Below are 16,431 nucleotides of genomic sequence, written 5' to 3'. Positions count from 1 at the left end.
CAGTCCGGACGCCTAGAGAGTCTCTGCACGGCCCTAACATCACTTCCGGCACCTACAGGAAGCCTTGACTGAGGACGATTGGCGCTCCTGCTGAACCGGCAACGCTCCTTCCGTGTGCCTTACTCGGGATCTGCCTGCTTGCTTGGGTCGCGTCTTTTGGGTCCTGTCGCGGAAAGCCGGCCTCCTGCGCATGATGCCGCAGCTCGGACTTCTGCCCAAGAGGGCCTGGGCCGCGCTCTTCCGCCAGCTGCTGCGACCACAGCGATCCGCGTGTCCCCAGGCGGTCCGCTGTCACAGCCAGGTGAGGCTTTCTGCTCAGGTAGCTCCATTCCCCCGGGCAGGGCCTCCAGGTCTGCAGGCATGGACTCCTGCAAGCCAGTACTCCAGTGGCATGGCCACCAGTTTTTCTGGAGTTCCCACCATGAACTGAGGATAGAGGGTGGTTTGTCGTTTAATCCATTACAAGAGGAGCTGGAGTTTGTATTTCTATGTTTATAGTCACTGAAACTGAGGCTGCAAGATTTAATAATTTTTCCCCAGGCTACATAGTTAGGGAAGATTTTCACACAGATCCAAACTCTTTTCTCTGAAATCTGAAGTCCAGTTACATTCATAGTTTCTAAACAAACTGCATGGACATTTGCACTAAATGAGATGACTAGGGGTCATGAAGTAAATGGCGTGCATGTTGGCATTTACTCAGAGAGAATTTCCAAAGAGCACGCTTGGTTCTCAGAGATTTTTAAATTTTGGAATTGCAGTTGTGAGATTCTGGCCTTGGTGAGCTTGGACTTGCTTTGGAGGAGTGAGCCACCAAAGCATGAACGGAGCACACCCTCTGTTTCTGGAATGTCCTATCGGCAGCAGGATGCAAATATTTGATTACTTTTCAATCACAGCACTATATATATCAGTCAGTTCAGTCAGGAAATGCCCTCTATTTCATTTCACTGTGTTGTTCTGTGGCTTTGGTCCAGTTCTTTTCTGTCTTCGGGTTGCATTTGCCACATCTTCAAACTTGATAACCAATGCGACCTTAAATTTTCTTCCCTTTGCTGTCTGAATAGGATCTGAGAACTGGAGACTGTACTAATTCCTGCCTGTGTTTGGTGCTGGGTTGTTTGTGCCTTTATTGTTTTCAGGGGCTTAAAATTTTTCAAATATTCAAACACTCTGGATAGAGTGAATAAGCTTATATAGCAGAGAAGACCTGGTGTCATGTATGTGCCATGCATGATTCATGATTGTACATGCAGTATGGGTTCTGGGGTGCAGGGAGGTGAGACTGGAATAAAGTGGAGCCAGGCTTTTTGTTGCTCATGATCAAGGAGGCTTTGCCCGTGTGTGGCTTATGGGCTCAGAGATGTTGGCAGGTCTGGCCAGTGGCCACAGGAGCTACAGTTCACATTTCTTCTGCCAGGTTGCAGAGTCAGTGTTGACATCGCAACTGAAATCACATCAAGAAACACCAAATTTTGTCATCAAGACCCCAAAGGTAGGTGCACTTTGTCCACTCTGCCCCATTAGACTGCTTTGGAAGATTGACTTGTGTTTTGATCTTTCTGCCTCCTTTTAATGTCCTTTTACATTAAATTTTAAAAAATAGGGCCCGGCGGCGTGGCCTAGCAGCTAAAGTTCTCACCTTGAACGTGCCGGGATCCCATATGGGCGCTGGTTCTAGTCCCAGCAGCTCCACTTCCCATCCAGCTCCCTGCTTGTGGCCTGGGAAAGCAGTCGAGGATGGCCCAGGGCATTGGGTTCCTGCACCCGTGTGGGAGACCTGGAGGAGGCTCCTGGCTCCTGGCTCCAGATCAGCGCAGCACCGGCCATTGCGCTCACTTGGGCAGTGAATCATCAGATGGAAGATCTTCCTCTCTGTCTCTCCTCCTCTCTGTATATCTGCCTTTCCAATAAAAATAATAAATCTTTAAAAAAAAATTAAAAAAAATAACCTTACTATTCTTTGCTACTAAGTGGAGCTCAGAGTCATGAATTCGTAAGTTTTCGGCTTCATACTTTAGATTATAGGAAGTTTAGCTCTTTGTCTTACATTGGTTTTTTTGTTTCTTTTTACTGTAACTGGTTTTGGTTTGCAGGGCACTAGGGATTTTAGTCCTGAGCAGATGGTCGTGAGGGAGAAAATTCTTGATGTGGTTGTTAGCTGTTTCAAACGTCACGGAGCAAAGGGTCTGGATACTCCGGCATTTGAGCTGAAGGTATGGGGAGGGGAGCACCTGAAACTCCATTTCTGTCCTGGCCTTCAAGGTCCCAAAGAGCTTCTCATCTGCTCTGTCGTCATTGTTTGCACAATGACTGTTTGTGTTTGACTCCTGAAGGAAATGCTCAGCGAGAATTATGGAGAGAACTCAGGGCTCATCTATGATCTGAAGGACCAAGGTGGAGAATTACTGTCCCTTCGCTATGACCTTACAGTATCCTGAGTGTTGACACCTGACCTATCTCTGTCAAATCCAGAGGGCTTCCTCTCAAAGGCCTCTAGGACCCAACAGGTACATTGGCCTCAACCTTCCCCTCCAATTTCTCCCAGAAAGCATTTCTGCCAGCAGGACCTTGCCCAGGGCCTTGTCATTTTACTGTAATGTACATCAAAGTCCTCTGGAGAATCTTGCAAAAGCACGCCTGCCTGGCCCCAGAGGTGCTTACTTCCATAAATGGAACAGAATTCATCATCTGCATTTTTGACACTATTTCTTATACATCAGATGCCAAGCACTGCAAAGCCTTTGGGATGGTGGGAAACAAGACAGATAAGGTCCTTGTTCTCATCCCTAGTGGATGAGATCTGATTCATACAGGCCCAGCTTTGAACCCTATGCTCTAGGCCTAAGCTTTGTATTTATTATCATTCCTTAAACAATTTATGTGAGATCCCTTTTGCTCGTTATCTGGCCATGAATAAACTGAAGAAGATGAAACGCTACCATGTTGGAAAAGTGTGGCGTCGGGAGAACCCAACCGTAGCCCAAGGCCGCTACAGGGAGTTCTGCCAGTGTGTAAGTGACCTGATGGGGGCCCAGAAGGCTGATAGTTCTGGGCATTGACTGATCATTGGAGAATATTTCCTGTATTTTCTCTTGCAGGATTTTGACATTGCAGGTCAGTTTGATCCTATGATCCCTGATGCAGAATGTTTGAAGATCATAAGTGAAATCCTGACTGGGTTACAGTTGGAGAACTTTCTCATTAAGGTGAGGTCAAGGCTAAGGTTTGGGAAATAAGTTCAGTGGCTTGATGCTTTTAATATAGGTGACCCCAGCCTTTAAGCCTACAGTTCTAGGACTTTTCTTAGTACAGTTGCTTATCTGTCTGTCTACCTACATTTATTACATTTCCCAGCATCTGTCTACCTATCTACCTACCTATGTCTACTATTTCTGCGAATCTTCCTTCCAATCCCTTTTATGAATTGAGCAAATAAGAATTGCTTTGGTTTTGAGGGAAAGGGCCCTGACAGGGTACCTGCTTATTTGCGTTGAGTTCACAGGTCAACGACCGGCGGATTATAGATGGGATGTTTGCTGTCTGTGGTGTTCCGGAAAGCAAGTTCCGTGCCATCTGCTCCTCAATAGACAAACTAGACAAGGTAACAAAGAAGATCTTCTGGAGACCCACTCTGGGTTTCTGCACTGCCCTCAAAGCAAGAACATGGTGGCTGGGAGTGAGCTTTTATTGCTGGGAGGAAGGGAGGGAGACATTCTGAAGAAAGATCTGATTTCTGCTGTGCAGTGAGACTGTCACGGATTTCTTAAGCTGTCCCTGACTTTACTGAGTGTGCTGTTTGCTGCTTGTGGCATATCCTGAATGAAAATATCATATCCTTTTCAGTTGAGAAAGAAGGCTGTCAGGCTGAGGTAATGTTTGTGTGTTCATGCAGATGTCTTGGACAGATGTGAGACATGAGATGGTGGCAAAGAGAGGCCTGACTCCGGAGGTGGCTGATCGAATTGGGGACTATGTCCAGTGTCGTGGTAAGAACAAGGGTCTAAGAGCTACGGTAGGGCAAGACTGAGAGTAATGGGTTCAAATTCTATCTCTGGAACAATTTTCCACATTTGTGCTAAGCTTGCCTGAATGTAATGTCTCGTTTATTTATTATGTATACTTTTTTTTCTATTTTATTTTTATTTTTACTTGTATGGTACAATTCCATAGGCTATGGGATTTCTCTTACTCCCTCCCATTTTCCTTTCCCCCCAACTTATTTCCCCCATATTATGATAATAGTATAGTACTTCATATGCAGCATAAGACCATATACTTTGTGTCTTCTGGTGACAAAGGTACAGACAGAGGATGTGATTCTGATTATATGAGACGAGGATCTTTTTTTTTTTTCTCTTTTTTAACTTAAAAAAATTTATATATTTTTACTTGAAAGAGTTACAGCGAGAGGGAGAAACAGAGAAAGAAAAATTTCATCTCTGGTTCATTCCCCAAATGGCCACAACAGCCAGAGATGAGCTGGTCTGAAGCTGGCAGCCAGGAGCTTATTCCAGGTCTCCGATAGGGATGCTGGGTCTCAAGACCTTGGGCAATACTCCACTGCTTTCTCAGGCCACTGACATGGCACTGGATCGAAAGTAGAGCAGCCAGAACTCAAACCAGTGGCCATATATATATACTGGTGTCTCAGGTAGAGTATTAGCTTGCTAAGCCACTGTACTGGGGCCCCCGATTTGTTTTATTCTTTTTTTAAAGATTTCTTTCTTAATTTGAAAGTCAGTTACAGAGAGAGGGAGCGACAGAGGATTGTCATCTGCTGGTTCACCTCCAAAATGACTGTCAACAGGTGGAGTCTAAGGACCCAGGAACTTCACTTTGGTCTCCCATATGGGTGCAGGGGCCCATTCTCAGCTGCTTTTCCAGGCACATTAACAGAAAGCTGGGTTAGAAGTGTAGCAGACAGGACTCGAACTGCAGCTGACAGCTTTACTTATACACCTCATCATTGGCCCCCTTTTTCTGTCTGAAAGAGGGCTGGTACTTTGGTGTAGCAAGTTAAGGCTTCTGTATGCAGCACTGGCATCCCATGCGGGCATCGGTTTGAGTTCCAGCTGCTCCACTTTCCATACAGCTCCCTGTTAATGGCCTAGAAAAGCAGCAAAGGATGGCCCAAGCCTTTGGGCCTCTGTATCCACATGGGAGACCTGCAAGAAGCTCCTGGTTTTGGTCTAGCCCAGTTCTATTCTTTGTGGTTTGTGGGGAGTGAGCTCACAAATGGGAGATCTCTCTCTCTCTCTTCTCTGTATGTTTCTTTCTCTCTGTATTACTCTGCCTTTCAAATAAAAGTAAATAAAATCTCAAAGAAAAGAAAATCAGGGCCCAGCATGGTAGCCTAGCGACTGAAGTCCTTGCCTTGAACGTGCCGGGATTCCATGTGGGCCCCAGTTCTTTTTTTTTTTTTAATTATTTATTTTTATTGTAAAGTCAGATATAGAGAGAGGAGGAGAGACAGCGGGGAATATCTTCCATCCAATGATTCACTCCCCAAGAGACCACAACAGCCAGTGCTGTACCAATCTGGAGCCAGGAGCCAGGAGTCTCTTCTGGGTCTCCCACACGGGTGCAGGGTCCTAAGGCTTTGGGCTGTCCTCCACTGCTTTCCCAGCCCACAAGCAGGGAGCTGGATGGAAAGGGGTTCTAATCCTGGCAGCTCCACTTCCCATCCAGCTCCCTGCTTATAGCTTGGGAAAGCAGTTGAGGACGGTCCAAGGCCTTGGGACCCTGTGCCAGCGTGGGGGACCTGGAGAAGGTTCTTGCCTCCTGGTTTCAGGTCGGCGTAGCAATGGTCATTGCAGTCACTTGGGGAGTGAATCATTGGACAGAAGATCTTCCTCTCTGTCTCTCCTCCTCTCTATATATCTGATTTTGTAATAAAATAAATAAATCTTTAAAAAAGAAAATCAGTGAGAATTAGCCTGCAGACATAAAGTATACATTAAGTGAAACATATCTGGGTGAACAGCACAGATGTTATTGCTCCTTATTTTTTGCCCGAGGTGATGCATCCCTAGTGGAACAAATGTTCCAGGACCATAGACTGTCCCAGAACCGGCAGGCCCTGGAGGGCCTGAGGGACCTGAAGCTGCTGTTTGAGTACTTAACACTTTTTGGAATTGCCAAGAAGGTAAGCTGAGGTGACAGTGGGCCTTCTGGAGGGGTCTGTGCTCTCAGGAGGCCAAGTCACCTCTTGGCCTTGTCCTCACAGGTCTCTTTTGACCTGAGCCTGGCTCGGGGCCTGGATTACTACACAGGTGTGATCTATGAAGCAGTCCTGCCACAGACCCCAGCTCAGGCTCAAGAGGAGCCCCTGAATGTGGGCAGTGTGGCTGCTGGTGGCCGCTATGATGGGCTGGTGGCCATGTTTGACCCTAAAGGCCACAAGGTACCCTGTGTAGGACTCAGTATTGGCGTCGAGCGGATCTTCTACATTGTGGAGCAGAGGATGAAGGTAGGTGCTAGATGGAGGTAGGTAGGTGAGGCTGGAGGCCTAGAAGCCTTCTTAATTCTAGAATATAGTAGTACTATTTTTCTGACAATTTTTTTAAAAAAATTATTTATTTTAAAGTTAGCATTAAAAAGAGAGAGGGAGAGGCAGAGAGAGAATCTTCCATCTTCTGGTTCACTCTCCAAATGCCCACAATGGCTGGAACTAGGCCATTCTGAAGCCAGGAGTCAGGAACTTCCTCTGGGTCTCCCATGTGGGTGCAGGGGTCCAAGCACTTAGGCCCGCCATCTCCTGCTGCTTTTCCAGGCTTATTGGCAGGGAGCTGGATGAGAAGTGGAGGGGCCAGGATTTAAATCAATGCCAGTATGAGGCCACTGCTAGGTGGTGGCTTCACCTGGCCACAATGCCAGCCCCCTCCCAATTCTTGTTTGTTTCCTCTTTTGGATTTGTTGTTTCAAGGGAAGATTATTTGTTTTATTTCTTCTGTCTTCTTTTGTCAGACTGTTGGTGAGAGTGTACGAGCCACAGAGACTCAAGTGTTTGTGGCCACACCCCAGAAGAACTTCCTCCGAGAGCGGCTGAAGCTGATTGCTGAACTTTGGGATGCTGGGATCAAGGTATGGTAGAGCTGACACGTCAGCTAAAATTCTGAAGTCAGGCCCGTTTACCTTGGTTCTTGGGTAGAATGCAAAACCTTTTCAGTTACCTTAGAATAGCTTCTTAGGGTTGGAGAGCTAGGCATTTGATTTTTACTGCCTTTGGAATGCATTTGCAGGGGTTTGTGTGCTTGGTCACTTCTGAACACTCTGTCTCAATCCCTTCCAGGCAGAGATGCAATACAAAAACAACCCTAAACTATTAAGTCAACTGCACTACTGTGAACACACAGGCATTCCACTGGTGGTCATTATTGGTGAGCAAGAACTGAAAGACGGGGTCGTGAAGCTTCGCTCAGTAGCCAGCAGAGAGGAGGTAAGTGGGGGCAGGCAGGAACAGTGCAAGTATTTCTACCTTTCCCAGATTCTGCAACACATGTGTACAGTATTGCTGAGGAAATAATTCCAGGCTTTATAGTGATGGAGATGAATGGAGACCCACCCAAACAGCCATTGTAGCCAGTGAGTATTAGCTGGAAGGATAGAAAGGGAAATTTAAAAAAAATGGATGTTTAGAGACTGAGCAATAGAGTGCTACATCCCTCTAGTTCTGGGGATGCATATTCTCCAGGTTACCTTGAAGCCCACACTACACGCAGAGTAAAATGAATCTGACAGGACTCAGCGTGGTAGCCTAGTGGCTAAAGTCCTTGCATTACATGTGCCAGGATCCCCTGTGGGCGCTGGTTTGTGTCCCAGTGGCCCTGCTTTCCATCCAGCACCCTGCTTGTGGCCTGGGAAAGCAGTTGAGGACGGCCCAAGGACTTGGGATCCTGCACGCATGTGGGAGACCTGGAAGAAGCTCCAGGCTCCTAGCTTTGGATCGGCTCAGCTCCAGCCACTGCGGCTGTTTGGGGAGTGAATCAACAGATGGAAAATCTTCCCCTCTGTCTCTCCTTCTCTGTGTGTATCAGACTTTCCAAAGAATAAATAAATGAATAAATCTTTTAAAAAATTAATCTGACAAAGAAGTAATTATGGAGAAATAGTCATTTTCTAGTTTGTCACTTCAGGGTTCTCTTGTGTTTCAGGTGCATGTTAAGCGGGAAGATCTTGTAATTGAAATTCAGAAGCGACTGTCTGAGTCTTGATCCTTCAAAGCCATCTGCTGCTGTTTGTAGAAAAAGTTCCATCCAGAACAGAATTCCTGCTGGATTTCACAACAGCTGGCCAGGATGAGTGCAAAAGCCTTCTACCTCCTCCGTCCTTCCCGGGTACAGCACTATAGAAGGCCCCGAGGACTGCTGGGCTGCTGAGCTGCTGAGCAACTGCTCTGCATGACTGCAGATGGTTGTGATGTGAAAGACACGTTTTCTAGCTGCAGAGGCAAATAAGGAGTGCTGCCAAGCACCACCAAGAGGTGCTGAGCCAGTTGCTGTAAGCATAGCTTGCGTTTGGGAGAGTTACCTCGGGCTGTGGATTCTGAACCGTTGAGATCAGAAGCAAGACACAACCACCTTCCACGGCAGCTCTGGGAATTTGTCCTCAGCCAACCAGTGGCACATCCAGGGAGTTTTGGAAAGAGAGCAAGAAATAGTGACTGCTGTTTCCTTTGAGGACAGGGATGCCATCCTAAGGGCATGGAGTACTCAAGTTGATCTGTTGTCTCTCTGGCCCATCCTCTGTAATAGTAGGATGGAGCTGCTCTCTGTCTAATCCTGATTGTTGAATTCAATAGGTGACAAGATGGAGATCTGCTCATTTGCTATGCCAGAGTCATGCTTGGACTAGTTTGTGCCCTGCAGTTCTAAGAGGTGGTTGACAATGTGAAATAAAATACTGTGGCAGTTTGAATAGTGTTTTATTGAGGGATGGGTATGCATATGTCAGAGAAAGCACTTCACTGTATGCTGGGAAGTTTTGTGAGCTGCAGGTATCCACCCTGAGGTGGATTCTGTGCAAGGAACAATCACAGCCTCTTCCTCCCCTGCTGTCCCTCAAGGTGGAGGAGAGTCACGTTGTTAGAAGTCAGCCTAGCCTGAGGCATCAGCTAAAGGACAGTGCTGATTCCTGGCGCCTGATGTCCAATCCTACCGAGGAAATTATTCCCTGCAGAATGAATGAGTGTAATGTTCCACAGTTGAAGCAAAAATGAGTTAACCAGAGTGACAGTGTTACTTCAAGAGAAACAATGTCCAACAGCCTTCCACATCTGCCTAGGGAAGGAAGGGTTCAGTTGCTGCAAACACTTCAGTGAGGTTTAAGAACACATCCCTAGTGCCTGAAGGTGAGTGGGACATCTAGAGCCCCTATTAACAATACTTGGCTTCAAGGTTCACAAAGACTTGACAATATGCACAAAGTTGATAAAACTAGAGAGGAAAAACAACAAACGTGTAATTTGAGTCAGCACGTTGGCTCAATTGGTCTATCCTTCACCTCCAAGCACCAGCATCCCATATGTGAGCCAGATTGTGTCCCAGCTGCTCCATTTCCCATCCAGCTCCCTGCTTAAGGCCTGGGAAAGCAGTGGAAGATGACCCAAAGCCTCCATCCCCTACACCCGCGTGGGAGACCCAGAAGAAGCTCCTGACCCTGCACCCTCATGGGAGACTCAGAAGAAGCCCCTTTCTTGTGGCTTTTAGCTCAGCTCCTGCTAATGTGGCCATTTGAGGAGTAAATCAGTAGATTGAAGATCTGTCTCTCCTTTCTGTAAATGTGCCTTTTAAATAAAAATAAATATTTTTTTAAAAGAGAAAGAAAGAAAGGACATGTGTTAAACCTTAATTTTTCTCCTTTACAAAAGCAGCAAGAACTAAATCTATGGGCTTTCCAATGCTTGTTTTGAAAGCCAAAGAAGGAAAACGCTTGCAGGCGCCCTTACTTCCGTGTTGCTTCGTACGCTCCCTGCGCCTGCGCCATCTCCTTGGAGCAGGGGCGGGGCCAATAAGCCTGTGGTGAAAGCCCTCCAATCCTCAGCCGGCTTAAAACACGAGACTGCAAGCTCATTGGAGGGCTATTTTGCTTTACGGCTGCAGGCCGCTGTTTACGACATTTTCCGGCCTCCCATTCACTTAGCTGTGAAGATGGCGTCGGGCAGCGGGGTAAGTGTTGTGTGTGAGGAGGAGGGTTTGAGGGGATGAAGGGGTTGTTTCTCAGTGCTGAGTAGAGACCGACTCCTGCACACAGGCTTCCCGACACCTCGCGATGCCAGGGTCTAGAGTTTGAGGATTCTGTAATGTCCCGGCGCTGGGTCTGTGGCCTCCGGTGATCTCTTGGGTTTGGGGTCCCGGGGCTACTTCAGTATCCTGGTCAGACGAAGAGATTTCGCTATCGAAAACTCCTAGAGCCGCCTCCGCGGTGAGGACGCGGTTTTTTGCGTTTTGGAGGGGGAGGGGTTCCAGACACGACAGCGATCCGATCTTGAGCGTTTTCTTTCCCCCCACCACAGGCAAAAAACTTGGACTTTCGCCGGAAGTGGGACAAAGATGAATACGAAAAGCTGGCCGAGAAGAGGCTCACGGAGGAGAGAGAGAAGAAGGATGGTGGGTGCCGAGGCGCTGCCGTGGGCTGGAGAGCGGGCGAGGAACTGAGGGGGCTGCGCTCCCACCCTAGCCGCCCCTGGCCAAGTGGTCCAGCGTCTGCATGTCTGACATGCAAGCGGGGAGGTGGACCCAAGGGGTTGTGTATTACTTCTCAGCTCCGTTCTCGGCTGCCGTCTCCCCCCTTGGACTGACTCATTTGTTGCTTTCTTGAATTAAAGAGCCAGGATTTCTTGTAGTAACAGAGATGTTGAGTATTTTTGCTGGTCCAGTCAGGATCCTGGAGTGCAGACAGAGGAAAGCTTGTGAATCGATCCAGACTTTTGATCGATCCTGTCAGCAGGTGCTCCCTTGTGCTGGCTCTTTGTGTAAAAAGAAATGTCTGATTTTCCCATCTGCAAATTTTCAGTTTTCTGTTTGCACACGGACACTTTGGTGTGTTGTTTTCTTGCTTAAGATTGGTTGATGCGTTTGAAATGCAGCGTGACATGACTGGTGGACTTTCCAAATCGTTTACAGTAGTGGAGCCTGGAGCTTACTCAGGGTCTCCCACATGGGTGACAGGGGCTCAAGCACTATGGAGGCCTTCTGCTTTCCCAGACAAATTATCAGGAAACTGACTCAGAAATGGAACAGGCGGGAATCTAACCTGCATTCTAATCTGGGATGGTGCCATTGGCAACTGCAGCTTAGCCTACTGCACCAAAGCACTGACGCCAGCCTTTTGGTTTTTGTGTGCTTGTTCTTAGAACAGACATTTCCTAGATACTGGTCCCCCATTTTAAACTTGACCTTTGTGTGTTATCCTTTTCGTATCTGCTAAAAAGCATTACTGAGTGCCCTTACTTTTTTTTTTTTTTCCCACTGTTTGATTTGTTTTGAAACTGAATTGGGCTACCTTAGTGGTCTGGCTCCAGGGTCTCTATGGAGCCGTAAGCAAGCATGTTGGCTAGGCTCACATTCATCTCAGGGTTAAGTGGGCTGGAAGATCTGCTTCCAAGTTCTCTCAGGTATTTATGAGTTAGAGGCCTAAACATCACTGGCTATGCCAAATAATAAGAGGATCTGTTTCTAATTATGTAAAAGTTACAAATTATTTTCTCTTCTGTCTTCCTTTTTTTTTTTTTTTCTGTCAATCACATATATTCTTGCTATTTTGAAAAGACTGCTTCCAGTGACAATTCAGAGATCGATCCTCCCCTCAGGTAATCAGGAAATGGAGAACATGTTGCTTGTAGATTTATTGGCTTGAAGGTAGATACAGCTAACTGCTGCAGGAAGTGCCTATTGTGTCATTTCTTTCAGGAATTAATCCCATTTCAGATTTTCTTTTCTGATTGAGGACATGAAATATTGGAGGGACTTTCTTATCCATTATTTTTTCAGGAAAGCCAGTGCAGCCCGTCAAGCGGGAGCTTTTGCGACACAGGGACTACAAGGTGGACCTGGAGTCTAAGCTCGGGAAGACAATTGTCATTACCAAGACCACCCCGCAGTCTGAGATGGGAGGGTGAGTGGTTCTCCATCTTTCCATACAGCCAAAAGTAGATCTGATGAACCACGTGTGTTGGTTTTGGGACATGTTGAGGGTCCCTAATCCCAGGGTGATAACCTTGCTGCTCATCATTTCATTCTTAGATTTATTTTGCTTTGTTCCCAAAAGTCTTAGGTTAATGATTTGTAATGTCTCCAGGAGAGGCCGCTCTGTATTGTTAGTACTGTAACTATTCTTTATATCTCTGAAGAGATTCTGTTAGAATAAAAAAAGAGTAAAGGGTTAATTGAAGATATTGCTAGGGGAGAAATTAAGTGGAACTAGCATGGAGCTTAGGAGATATTAATGGCGTGGAAGAGTATTGAGGTTCCAGATTAGCAGCAAAAACTGCAGTTGTTTTGGATTACCTGGCTGTGCACCTTTATGCTGGCCCAGCACTGTAACCCGTAGAAAGAAGGATCTCACAAGGTCTCACCATCATTTTGTTCACCTAGGATTTCAAGCAGGAAGCCACCATAGTTAGCAGAGAGTGAGATTTTTGATTAGTCAATTAGAAAAGGTTAGTTATGTAAAACAGAAGCTCACAGTGTTTATGGATGGGGAATCTTGAAGTTGGTTACCTCAGTGGTCTAGCTCCAGGGTTTCTGTGGAGCTGTAAGCAAGCAGGTTGCCTGTGTTCATGTTCATCTCAGGCTTAAGTGGGCTGAAAGATCTGCTTCCAACTACTCTCAGCTACTTATGGGTTAGAGGCCTAATTGCTTTCATCCCATGGCTTTTAAAAACTAATGTTAGAAATGATCATCCATACTTTGGACATATTCGAATTGACACACAACCCAACGTGGTACACATTGGAAGGAGACCACACAGGTTTGGAATACCAGGAGAATGACTCATTATGGGAGCCGTCTTGGAGGTTAACCACCACAAGAGCTAAGGCTTTATGGAAATGAAGTATTAAACGTTTTAAGATAAAGTTCTGTGTACTCATTTACTCTGCAGATGCTTGCAAAAACTATGTGACTGCCAATACCAGGAGCCCCAGAGCCCCATCTGGGTCTCCACATTTGTAACAGTAATTAGGATTAAAAGCACAGTATAGCTGGGACTTGAACCAGGCATTCCAATAGGGGATTGGCCACCCCAAAACCTTAGCACTTCTGTAAAACATTTTTTCCTTAAGAATTTGGAATTTTTTAGTTGAGAAGGATAGAGCCTTGAAACCAGGTTTTTCCCATGTGCTGTTTCCTACTCTTTGCTAGATATTACTGCAATGTCTGCGACTGTGTGGTGAAGGACTCCATCAATTTCCTGGATCACATTAACGGAAAGAAACGTAAGCCTTGGAGGTAGCTTATGACTGGGATTGGGTTTTGGAGATGGTGTCGCGGGGAAGGCAATATCTTCTGTGCTCTTTTTCTTTTTTTTTTTTTTAAACTTTATTTTAAAGAGAGGGAGGTGATATCGCTCATCTGGTGTACTCCCCAAATGCACCCATCCCAATGGCTAGAGCTGGAGCTAGGCTACTTGAAACCAACAGCGTAGACCTCACTGGATCTTCCAAGCTGGGAGTTGTTGGGGATCCAGCCACTTGCCATCACTGGCTGCCACACAAGGTATACATTATGAAGATTAGAAGCAGAGCTGGATTTATAAACCCAGGCACATAAATCTGCGATGTGGGTGTCTCAAATGGTGTCATAACTGCCACATCAAATACCTGTTCCTGGGCTTTTTTGTTGTTGCCTGGAGATTGCTTTGGTTACTTTAGGTCAGGTTGTCCTTTACTTCATTGTTTAATGTTTTTGGAGGCCATAGGTGCAAAACTGCTGGGCTCTTGATAAGCCCAAACCATATACTTTCCCTGGACCAGTCTGGCCCCACTGATTCTCACATCGACTCGGTAAGGCAGTTAAAAGACATTTCCATCTTGTTACCTGGGAATACTGCTTCTAGGAACAGGTGAGACAAAGGAATTTTTTTTTAAGCCATAATTATTTTTGCTTTGTGTTTTTTGAAAGGTTTTTGCAAGGTCAGTTAGAGACCTCTGAGGGTGCTGTAATGACCTTGCCTTCCTGTATTTGATCTTGCCCAGATCAGCGGAACCTGGGCATGTCTATGCGTGTGGAACGCTCCACCCTGGATCAGGTGAAAAAGCGGTTTGAGGTCAACAAGAAGAAGATGGAAGAGAAGCAAAAGGATTATGATTTTGAGGAAAGGATGAAGGAGCTCCGAGAAGAAGTAAGGCATACCTGTACAGCTGCGGCCTCTTTCTCAGCCATCCCCAAAGTTACATGTGCTATCAGGGGCAACATCTGTTGCCCTTGTTTGAGACTCATGGTTCTAAAGGAAATGACTCCAAACCTACCCTTTTCTCCTGGATTCTCTGGACTGTACTTTTATATTTTCTTTCTTTTTTGAGGGGGTAGAGGCTGTACTTGTATGGGTAGTTGTGCTTTCATTAAAAAGAAAACTTTTTTTTTTTTTTAGATAGAGTTGGGTTCACAAAAAATTAAAAGGAAGTTACAGAGCTGTCCCAATTGTCTCCATCCTGTACCTGCATAGCCTTAGTTAATCTCCAAAAGGATTGTTACCTAAATATATGGAGTCATTGAGAGGCTCTTGGAACGGGTTAGCAGAATCAAAATTCTGTTTCTCCCACTTACTGGCTGCAAATCTTGTGAAGTTCTATGAAGCCTCAGTTTCTTTGTATTGGAGCTCCTAGTAAAATATATATAAAATACTCAGGACAGTTGCCAGCATGTACTGCATACTCTAGAATGTTAGTTCCTATGATTTGATTTTATATTTTACTTACTCCTAACGGTAGAAGGAAATCTTGAAGCATACATGCAACTTTTGACAGCATATGGTTGCTGAATCTGCGTGATTTCCCCCACAGGAGGAAAAGGCTAAAGCGTACAAGAAAGAGAAACAGAAGGAGAAGAAGAGGAGGGCTGAGGAGGACTTGACATTTGAAGAAGATGATGAAATGGCAGCTGTGATGGGCTTCTCCGGTTTTGGTTCCACGAAGAAGAGTTACTGAGGCTTTCTATACTTGGCCTGATTTTGGCCTATGCTGGACCTAACTTTGTGTGTGTATTTGTTGGGGTGGGGGAGTCATTTATTTTTGGGTACTAGGGAAAGTCCTTCAGAATGTCAGTGGGGAGGGCCAGAGGTGGATGTCTGATTTCCCTCTACCCTGGGAGAGGGCACAAGATGCAGAGGTAATGCCATGGTGTATTCCCTGAACCTCAGTTTATCACTGGAGTCACAGGACCTCTGCCCGTCTAGTTCCCAATAAAAAAAAATACATTCCCCCTTCTGAGGTTACTTTCCTAGAAACCCCTGCATCATCATCTCTCCTCCCTCTTTTCTGAACATCCTACCTTTATCCTGTGTTCCACCTTTGTTTTAATTCTGATGTGTGTCCAGCCTGCAGCAGAAGGGTTTTCTGGGCCACCACTTTGCAGTTGGTGGCATATCTGTGGCCAGCCCTTCCTGCCCCCGCCCTGCCCTGCTCCGAGGTTCTTCAGCCACCTGTGCATGCATGTGTACTTCTGCCTGGGTCACGGGTGCGTGCGGATGTGTGTGCATGAATCTGTCACACAGAGGGGGCCCGCGCTCGAATCCCAGAGCGTTGTTGCCTTGGGGCCTGATGTTCTTGGCTTCCTCAGAGCATGTAAGAGGAAATTAAATGGGACGAGTGTTTGGTGTGGTCTTTGTCTGGTGAGTTTTTTTTTAACATTGTTCAGATGTTAGACTGTTTTCAGCTGCTGTTCATTTCCTTTTACTGAGGATTTCTCTGTTTTTGTCTTCCCTGTGAGCAGGCTCTTGGAAGAACCTATTTGATGCAAAAAAGAAAACAACAACAACAAAAAACGGCAAAAACTCAAAACCTCATTATGAGAGTCCCTGTGTCTCAGGGGCTCTTCAGCTTGTATAATAAATAGCACTGAGTTGGGCCCATTTCACCTTTGATGGGAACAAATTCTTCCCTGTGTACATGTTTTTCTTTGTCACACTGACAATTTCCTCCTCATAGACTGTTTTCTGCTCCCTTCATTTGACCCCTGTCAGTTTCCGTTTTATTTTATTGCTTCCTAAGTTCCCCAGTGTGAACTGTATTCTCATGTGGTACTTAGATCCATGCTCAGAGGAGTCTGAAAAAGCAGTTTCCTGGATTTCAGTCTCCTGGGATCTGCCTTGTTTTGGAGCTGTAGAGCTCAGGGTCCAACTTGTACTTTTACACTATTGACAGTCATTCTGTGTCGTGAGAGTTACTGCTGTGCCTAACAGATGCTCAGCATCAGCCCTGGCCCCTGACTA

General features: G+C 46.1%; 2 protein-coding genes across 3 annotated transcripts; both read left to right on the top strand.

Moving 5' to 3' along the window:
- Nucleotides 1-80: 80 nt before the first annotated feature.
- On the top strand, nucleotides 81-8,897 carry HARS2 (histidyl-tRNA synthetase 2, mitochondrial). Of its 2 annotated transcripts, XM_004586487.4 has the most exons (13): nucleotides 81-301; nucleotides 1,421-1,495; nucleotides 2,097-2,216; nucleotides 2,337-2,432; nucleotides 2,889-3,014; nucleotides 3,102-3,209; nucleotides 3,506-3,604; nucleotides 3,896-3,989; nucleotides 6,021-6,148; nucleotides 6,230-6,472; nucleotides 6,970-7,086; nucleotides 7,295-7,441; nucleotides 8,157-8,897. In XM_004586487.4, the coding sequence occupies exons 1-13, from the start codon at nucleotides 191-193 to the stop codon at nucleotides 8,214-8,216; spliced, it is 1,524 nt and encodes a 507-aa protein (XP_004586544.2). In that variant the 5' UTR covers nucleotides 81-190; the 3' UTR covers nucleotides 8,217-8,897. The 2 variants fall into 2 exon arrangements, with proteins under 2 accessions (XP_004586544.2, XP_058533898.1); XM_058677915.1 differs by lacking the exons at nucleotides 81-301; nucleotides 1,421-1,495 and having other exon boundaries at nucleotides 2,184-2,216; nucleotides 2,337-2,510; nucleotides 2,928-3,014.
- Nucleotides 8,898-10,053: 1,156 nt separating this feature from the next.
- Nucleotides 10,054-15,813, top strand: ZMAT2 (zinc finger matrin-type 2). Its single transcript, XM_004586489.3, has 6 exons — nucleotides 10,054-10,169; nucleotides 10,517-10,610; nucleotides 11,994-12,117; nucleotides 13,365-13,438; nucleotides 14,198-14,343; nucleotides 15,005-15,813. The coding sequence occupies exons 1-6, from the start codon at nucleotides 10,152-10,154 to the stop codon at nucleotides 15,146-15,148; spliced, it is 600 nt and encodes a 199-aa protein (XP_004586546.2). The 5' UTR covers nucleotides 10,054-10,151; the 3' UTR covers nucleotides 15,149-15,813.
- The last annotated feature ends 618 nt before the right edge of the window (nucleotides 15,814-16,431 follow it).

This window comes from Ochotona princeps, chromosome 19 (assembly GCF_030435755.1).
Source record: "Ochotona princeps isolate mOchPri1 chromosome 19, mOchPri1.hap1, whole genome shotgun sequence".
Lineage (NCBI taxonomy): Eukaryota > Metazoa > Chordata > Mammalia > Lagomorpha > Ochotonidae > Ochotona > Ochotona princeps.
This window is presented reverse-complemented; position numbering and strand designations above follow the sequence as displayed.

What these genes read in the sequence shown, in the direction of transcription:
- HARS2 (XM_004586487.4), top strand. Translation starts at nt 191, where the DNA reads ATGATGCCGCAGCTCGGACTTCTGCCCAAGAGGGCCTGGGCCGCGCTC. An exon ending in TTGTGGAGCAGAGGATGAAG is followed by an intron (nt 6,473 to 6,969) that starts GTAGGTGCTAGA and finishes TTCTTTTGTCAG; the next exon opens with ACTGTTGGTGAGAGTGTACG. An exon ending in TTTGGGATGCTGGGATCAAG is followed by an intron (nt 7,087 to 7,294) that starts GTATGGTAGAGC and finishes AATCCCTTCCAG; the next exon opens with GCAGAGATGCAATACAAAAA.
- ZMAT2 (XM_004586489.3), top strand. An exon ending in CCGCAGTCTGAGATGGGAGG is followed by an intron (nt 12,118 to 13,364) that starts GTGAGTGGTTCT and finishes ACTCTTTGCTAG; the next exon opens with ATATTACTGCAATGTCTGCG. An exon ending in TCACATTAACGGAAAGAAAC is followed by an intron (nt 13,439 to 14,197) that starts GTAAGCCTTGGA and finishes GATCTTGCCCAG; the next exon opens with ATCAGCGGAACCTGGGCATG.